The 8508-nt window shown below is 41.4% G+C and overlaps 1 protein-coding gene and 1 long non-coding RNA gene across 3 annotated transcripts in view; one reads left to right on the forward strand and one right to left on the reverse strand.

The window, feature by feature from the left end:
• Psma5 (proteasome subunit alpha 5) overlaps nucleotides 1-1710 on the reverse strand; it is a 22495-nt gene extending 20785 nt beyond the window's left edge. For both annotated transcript variants that reach the window (XM_005388853.2, XM_013516454.1), the window contains exon 1: nucleotides 1550-1710. In XM_005388853.2, coding sequence (XP_005388910.1) covers nucleotides 1550-1578 — 29 coding nt within the window. In that variant the 5' untranslated portion in view covers nucleotides 1579-1710. The remainder of the gene's footprint in view (nucleotides 1-1549) is intronic.
• A 991-nt stretch (nucleotides 1711-2701) lies between these two features.
• Nucleotides 2702-8508, forward strand: part of LOC102029002 — a 13196-nt gene continuing 7389 nt past the window's right edge. The window contains exon 1 of the long non-coding RNA XR_261683.2: nucleotides 2702-3593. This is a non-coding gene — a long non-coding RNA (uncharacterized LOC102029002). The remainder of the gene's footprint in view (nucleotides 3594-8508) is intronic.

Here is an 8508-nt window from a genome sequence, read left to right on the forward strand (position 1 = left end):
TATCCTGGCTTGGCAGCTGACAGCCTGGGCTGAGCCTCAGTGTCTTTATCATGTTGAGCACATGGTCCTGCTGCCCTCTTCTTTTTTCATTTTATTTATTTATTTTTTTGGTTTTTCTCCGGTACCGGGAACCGAACTCACGACCTTGCGCTTGCCAGGCAGGCGCTTTGCCGCTGAGCTAAATCCCCAGCCCCTCAATACCCAGTTTAAATATCACCTCCTTCAGTGATATCTATTACTGGACACAACATCTCTCATCACAACTTCCAGTGCTGACTTAAATTCCTCTAATATCCATACATTTCTGTCTCATACTACAATTAGTTTTGTACATAGTTCTTTAGAACAGCCTCCCAGATGTCCAAGAATCTTGCTTTTGTCTACTGCTGTATGACCAGCACCTAAGACAATGTACATTAGCTAAGAAGTAAGGGCTGTATTTTCAGTATTCTCGGGAAGATACAAAACAACAAATATATACGAATGATAACAAAACTTAAGGCTTTCTGATGAGGATCACAATTTTCTCATACACACCTTAACCCAAAACTGTATCGTCCAAAGATGATTCTCTTAATGCCCTGGAAACTAAATACCGACTAACAAAATCAATGTATTTTACTACGGTAGGTAAAGATGGTTTTAAATGTGACATACACCTTCTACGAGTCAATAAAAGGGTAAAATGTGGTAGTTCCAGGTGATAAAACTGACAGCATCAACATATTCGAAAAGAAGCTTCTCAAGCTACCTCGTACAAAGAAATCAGCTTTCCCAGCCTTTAAACCAACAGCTAAGTGAAAACCTTACCGATCAAAACAGAAACTGAAAGTAAAAATGTCTACAGCATAAATACGTACGATTTAACAGTTCCAAGCTCTAAATGTTTCTTTTTAAAATAAAGACAAACTCCTTTGATTTTTGAAAATACTACATTTGGCCTTTAAGCATCACATTAAAATTAACTCGCTTTGAATTTTTATGAAAGTTAAAAAAAATATTAGACGTGAAAGTACGATGTGAAATCTTCTGAGAACCATTCTAAGTGCTGGTTCCTAGAAAGTCAGATTCCCAGACGAATCTGTCCGGGCACCCCTGAGACTGCTCTCGCGCTTTTGCAGAAGCGCTACATCCCAGCGCGCTCCACTCACACCCATTTAATAGTCACCCTGTGCTTTTTACTCCAGGCAACACGTGTCACTTAAAAAAAAAAAAGCAATCCTATTTAGCACGAGAAGATGAACGGGGACAGGGGGACCCCCGAACTTCTTCGGGTTAAAGGTCGGAGTCCTGATTCTCTCCATCCTTTTTCCAGGCTTCTCGCTTCCGCAGTCAGGACTCAGCAGTGACTCAGCGGTAGGATAAGCGCAGCCAATCTGCTCAGGGTTAGCTTGGGGAATGACAGCAGGCACCTGGGGAGGGCGAGAAATCCCCAGGTCCCCAGACGCGGGTTCCCGGAGCGCCCCATGACACGGCAGAACGCAGGCCGCGGCCGGGCTCCGAGCCCACCCCCCCGGAATCCCGACCCGCTTCTCCCCGCCGCACGGACCTGTCGTATTCCGACCGCGTGAGGAACATGGCGAGGACAGTAGAAGGCGACAGTGGTTACGCTACGTTTCTGAAGACTAACACAGGTCCACCAGCACCCAACTCAAATCACACGGTCACAGCACCAAGGCCCCGCTGCTCCCTACTGCGCATGCGCTCGCGACCCCTTTGGCCCGCCCTCCCGTGCCAGCTTTCTATTGGCTAGTTGCAGTACTTGTCCCAGGTGATTGGACCAGGGCTCTTCCTCGTCGGACCTCGGTTAGCGCCAGTGGGGCGGGATAAGCGGCGTTCTTCCGCTTTACCTTGCCGGCGGTCGCTAGGGGCGCTGGGAACTCGAGGCTCTCGGTGAGAGTAAGCTTTTTCGAGAAGGTGTGGACTTGCCCCAAGATTGGCAACTGAGAATTTGTGCGGGGAGTTGGGATGTCTAATTCTGACTTGATAAGTCCCTCGCCAGCTCCCGTAATCTCAGTGAGAGGACGTTAGTTTCATTTCCTCAACACGTTCTGCTTCTCCATATTTTTTCCTGGGTTCCTGGCTGTCACGGTCGGCTCTGGCGCTGTCTTCTCCAGTTTCTGCTGAGGCCTTCCGACTTGAGCGTGCGCTGTAGTGGGTCTGAGCCAGACTCCTTCACTGAGAAAAATTGATGGGTTTTAGTCCGTAAGAAAATATTCAGATTTCTGCATGGTTAAGGTAATACTACCAGGTCTTCCTTAGATCACCACCATCCCACACAGGTTTCGGAGCTGGTAGTGCAGAACTCAGGGTCTGGTTCAGAATTTCTGATATTGGTGAAGAATACCTTATTCTGTGCTTCTTGCTTGCCTTCCCTAAGGGTAAAAGAACACCTAAATAGCTTCATAAGAACACGGAAAGTGAATTATTTGTTAAAGAGAGGCGGGTCATTGTTGGATTGGGTAAGGAGAAGTTGGTCAAAAGGTACAAAGTTTTCATAGAAGGTAAATACATTTTTTAAAAGAAATTTGTACCTTTGTTAGAATGGTGTCAGGCTTTATATATACCAATTTTGGTGGTCAAATTATTGTTTGTTTTTTTTTTAAATAAGTGACACTACAGAACAACAACAACACTGGGCCAACAATCTTATTTTTGCTTTTCTTTTAAATCAAGAAATACGGGCTGGGGATTTAGCTCAGTGGCACAGCGCCTGCCTGGCAAGCGGGAGGACGTGGGTTCGATTCCCGGTACCGGAAAAAAAAAATCAAGAAACAATGTGAGTAATCAGAAGCATTACCGAAAAGAAGGAAAAAATGGAAACAAAACTTTTGTAAATAGGGAGGGGAAGAGGGGATGAAGGGAGGGTAGAGCGATGGGAAAAAGAAACTAATCAAGATATTCTAATGGATTGGTCTATGCACTGTTCCCCTCTCAGCTGCAACGTAAGTCCTAATAAAGCTTCTGGGTGGCATACTCTGGTCTATTTGCCATTTCTGTCTCTAGTAGAGCACAATGAGCTAGTAACACCAAAGGCCACAGCTGCCAATTCCAAAAGTGACTTGCAGCCAGAGAATAGCAGAGAGCAGCAGAGAATTGTCAGGAGCTAGCACCTCTAGTGGCTGGAGGGGTTCCCCAGGATTGCTAGTAGCCACTTGCTCTGAGCGGCCATAAGGGATGTTAACCCAAGAGCTGATAACCACTGGCATTCAAAGCTCAGGGCTGTTAACACTAAGAGAGCTACACTTTGCCAGTTCATGATTTCTGTATGAATTGATCAAGAACCCTCAACCAACATGGTAACATCTTGGAACTTTGTATGGGCCCCCTCTCTTATTCCCTTTCCCTGAAGAATTGTCACAACAGTGACAATTATCAGCAAGGGAAAAGTAGCTGACAAACCAGCCCATGTCTGAATTCCTCCTGAATTCAATAGGAATTTGTTTTTTGTAGTGTCTAGCCATCAGATGTGTGGCACTAATTGAAAACAGAAATTTCTTTCTTTTTTTTTTTTTTTTTTTTTGGTTTTTCTCCGGTACGAGGAACTGAACTCACGACCTGAAAACAGAAATTTCAAGTAGCAATCCTTAAAGGTATGTTAGATTTCTGAGAAAAGAATGATAACCTTTTAGCTTTCTTGTGCTTGTCAGTGGCTTTCTGTTAAAAAAAAAATTGGTTATATATTCACTAAACCTGCTCTTTAGAAGTATTTTTTTAAACTTATACATACTTAAATGTAATATAATAATATTTCTTCAATACTCAGGAATGCAAGGTGCTCTGCAGCCCCTACTAAGATCAGATACAGTGGTGAATGTCTCATAAATTGTACTCCTGTAGATAAATATGTTCATGCCATATATAACATAAATGAAAGGAAGTCACAGCTTGTTATGGACAAGAAGAAGGAAAGTAAAACATGAGAGAATAAACTAGACTCAGCAACTGAGAAAGTTATTAAACATCTTGGGAAACTAAGCACATAGGTCTTGGAGCAAAATAAACTTTATCAGAATGGTTGACTAGAGACTAATAAACCAGCAAGAAGGACCCCCAGCCTGAGTTCTCTTTATACCCATAATTGCCTACCTTGCAACTATTTCTGACTATATACAAACTAGACGTTTAGCTTTCAAAAATCCTCTAGAAAGAGTGTTACTGTTCCGATAACTTACTACAAAGAAGTACAGAGGACAAGAGGCAGGAAATGTTTCTAAGACTATAGCCATGAAAGAGGACACCTTATACATGTGTAGGGGTGGGGTGGCAGTAAAAGCAGACAACGGAACTAACTGGCAACTGGATAACTAGCGGAATGCTACAGACTACCTTTAAAAAGTTTCGTTTTAGAAATAATTAGCAATTTCAACCTAAAGTATTTGAAGAGAAAATGTATATATGTACATTGAATTTTCAGGCTTTAAAAGGGGTGAAATTCTGATACATGGTACAGCTTGGACGAAGCTTGAAGATGTTATGCTAAGTGAAATAAGTCAGGCACAGAAAGATAAATACTGTATATGGTTTTATTCACATGAGGAATGGTCAAATTCATGGAGACAAAAGTATAATGGTTGTATAGGGATAGAGGAAATAGAACGAGGACTTACTGTTTAATGGGGACAGAGTTTCAGTTCAGGAAGATAGTTCTGGAGATGGATGGTAGTGATCATTGTCTGATAACGCAAATGTACTTAATGTCACTGAACTGTATTAAAAATAGTTAAATAGGTAAACTTTATGTGTATTTTTAAATTAAGGGAGGAAATGGAAAGTAATGAAATGTGAATCCTTTGAGGACTATTATTATGTTTTATTCACCCTACCTTCTGGCTTATAATAGATGCTCTGGATATATCTGTTGAGTAAATAAACAAGTAGTTACCCATTGCGTTTTAGTCACCGAGATTAATGTGCCTCTTGGAGAAGTAAAAAGCTTTTTTGTTATTTGTTTTTGATGGTGCTCGAGGTTGGACCTAGGGCTGTATGCATGTTAAGTATGACTGAGCTGTATCCCTAGCCCACATTTCTTTTCTTCCTTTTTTTCCCTCCTGAGTGCTAGGTATTGAACCCAAGGCCTTGGATGTGCAAGGCAAGTTTTCTACCACTGAGATATCCTCTAAGCCCTGAACTGGAGAAGTTGAGTAAGAAAATTCAGTATTTCAAATCACTAGTCTTAAAAATTTTTAAATATTTTTAATAAAATAGACAAAACTTTGTTCATCACAACCTTTCTAAGTGAAATACTGAGAGATGTGGAGATGAATTGTCATCTGGACATTAATGAAAGTCCTGCATTCAGTCATAGAATGAGGGCTTTCAAACAGTTTGTTACATTTTTGGATGTTTTTGCAAAGAAAGGAAAAACTAGACTCTAATTGAAAGCTGCAATAATTATTTTAGAGATGAAGCACAAGTTCTGTGTTACAATAAAGCATATTTTTTCAACTATATTTTCAAAGCTTTTTTGTTCCTCTGAAATGAACAAATTGTTTTGCAAAGTTAATAAGTATTGGAAATAGATTTGATCGCAAATACTATATATCATCAGTTCATGTCAGACATCCTTGGGCAAATGGCAGAAAATATATTGATAATTCTATTCAAGTCTCTGCTTGTCTTAAATACTATATTCAACAAATCACGTGTTCATTTACCTCTGCCTACAATTTGTTATTTACATAAAAAGACATTTATATTTGGCTGCTTCCCTGAATAAGATCTTTTGCCTCAATCATTTTGTAGGACTATTTTAAAGTAACAAAACATTTTAACTCTAGAATATCGGAAGTTTTAAGTAGCTGTGATTCTTGCAAGCCTCTCTAGAAGTAATGCTGGCCTGTCCTGGCCAGTGACTAACCGTGGCAGGAGTACTAATGAAGGCCCAGGAAGCTTTGCCTAGGGACAACTGTTGTCCTAGCTGAAACCCTGTTAGTACTGTGCGGCAGTCTGAGATGGTGCCTATCCACTTTATTCTTTTCCGTTGCTTTCATACGAGTCAGACTTCTATCATAGTCTGTAAGCTCTCTCACCTTCTGCTCCCTTTCCTTTCATAGATATTTCCCCCAGTACTGGATATATTTTAGATGTTAATTGTGTCCTCCAAAAAATTCATACGTTGAAGCCCTATTGGTACCTCAGAATATGATCGTTTGGATATAAAACCTTTAAAGAGGTGCTTATGTTCAAATGAACCTGTTAGGGTAACTTATGCAGTCTGACTGATGTTCTTATAAAGAAAGGAAATTTGAAACTGTGCCTAGTGGCACATGCCTGTGATCCTAGCACTCTGGGAGGCAGAGGCAGGAAGATTGCAAGTTTGAGCACCACTTGGGTGGAGGCTGGGGATCTAACTCAGTGCAAGAGTCTTAGGTTCAGTCCCATGTAACATACACACAAATCCACATGTGCATGTATGTGCACGTATGCATGTGCACACACACACACACACACACACAAGGATACACAGATAGACACAGATGCACATAGAGGAAAGACCATGTGAGGGCACAGTGAGAAGGCTATATTCAGACAAGGGAGAGAGACCTCAAAAGAAACCAAACCCATTGATACCTTGATTTTGGACTTCTAGCCTCTAGCACTGTGATAAATTTCTGTTGTTCAAACCTCCAACCCTAGGAAACTAATGCTCACCAAATTCTACCTTGGCATTTGCTTCTCAGAGAATCCAAACTAACACAGGTCATGCTAGTACAGATCCAAGAAAACATGGAATGGGGCTTTAGGTCTGACTTACTACCTCATGGGCAAACAGGATGCCATCCTAAGCAGCATAGGTACATGGGTAGTTCTTAGGACAAGGAAGTGAGCCAGTTGCTGAACAGTTCAACATTGGTAACTTGGGAAAATATCCCAGTGGGGGAAAAGCCCTTGCAGGTATAATTTCAGATATTTGAAATACATTGGGGGGGATGCCTATTAGGACAATGGGGTTGTCAGGTTACTGCTAACTTGTGTGGACACTTTGAAGAGAGGTGAGAAAGCCAAGGTCCCGCTTTGGTAATGGCCATTTGAAAGAGAAAGTGTCAATTTAGTAGCTTACAAAGAAACTTTTATCTCTTGGTGGTGGAAGAACTGACACAGTTGAGCCAGACTCACAACATGATAGAGTCACAGAACTCCATAGACATTTAAATGTGCAGCCAAATCAGGGCCCTATTAGAAAAACTAGAGACCATGAAGCAAGTGATGGGACATCTGGCAGGATACCCTTAATGATATTTGTTTTGCAGATCTCTGTGTACTTCAAAGCTTGCAGAGGTTATCTTCCTCTGTAGTAAGACCTAGTAAACCCCTGCTCCAATGGTTACTTGACCAGAGGACCTAGAATATAAAACTAGATCATCAAGATTCGTTGACTTGGAGATACTTCTTCAGACACAGGATTTGACACACTGATAAGGCCTCTAGGGGAACAAAACAAACTCACTGCTGAAGGAATTATAGAAACCTGGAGACAGTAATGCCCAATATTGAACAAAGTAGCAGTCTCTTTAGTTTTCCTGATTTGTGGTGGAGGAATGAATAAAAAGATGGGGAAATGGGGAGTTCTGGAATGGGTATATTATGTGAAGCCGGATCATTATGTTTCATAGAAGGATCCAAAAGATGTACCATTCACCAAAGCCATTAAAAATGATCTGGTAAAGAGTAGCAACAGCGTCATTAAGAAGTTTGCTGCAAACCTGGACTGACATTTGCAGAAGCAATCACAGAGCTAGGGCTCATTCATAACTATGGTAATGATATCACCCTACACATCCTCCCAAGTCATAGAGGCCAGATGGTGTTGCTTAGTCACCAGAATCCGGGAGGCCAAATTATCATAAAGACCAACAAGATCTGGGAAGAGTAGCAAAGTAGAAGTGTCTGAGTTACCCTGGCATATGGTGGAAGCCACCCCACAACACGACTTGGACCATATATTCCAATAGACTCAAAGGTGTGAAAACATGCAGTTTGGAGCTGGTGATGGTTAATTTTGACTGGGTCGTAGGATGCCCAGATATTTGATCAAATACTATTCTGGGTATGTCTGTGAGGGTGTTCCTGGGTGAGATTAACATATGAATTTGTAGACTCAGTAAAGCACATTACTCTCTCTGTAAGTGGGCCTCAACCAATCAACTGAAAGCGTAAATAGAATAAAAAAGGCTGAGTAAGAGGGAACTCTTGCCTTATTATTTGAACTGGAATATTGGTCTTTCCTGGCCTTTAGGCTTGGATTGAAGCATCAGCTTTTTTGGCAGTCTCAAGCCTTCCAGCTTGAACTTACACGGTTGGCTTTCTTGGTTCTCAGGCTTTCAGAGATGGACTAGAATTATACATTGGCTCTCCTGGATCTCCCACTTGTTGATTACAGATTGTGGATATGTGAGCCTGTGTAATCACACCAGTGAATTCTTTATTATCAATTTTTCCTCCCCCTCCAGCTCTCTTGTGTACATACCCGTGTGTGTTTGTGTATATATGTGTGTGTGTGTATAT

The sequence above is a fragment of the Chinchilla lanigera genome, unplaced genomic scaffold (assembly GCF_000276665.1).
Source record: "Chinchilla lanigera isolate Chin_1 unplaced genomic scaffold, ChiLan1.0 scaffold00034, whole genome shotgun sequence".
NCBI lineage: Eukaryota > Metazoa > Chordata > Mammalia > Rodentia > Chinchillidae > Chinchilla > Chinchilla lanigera.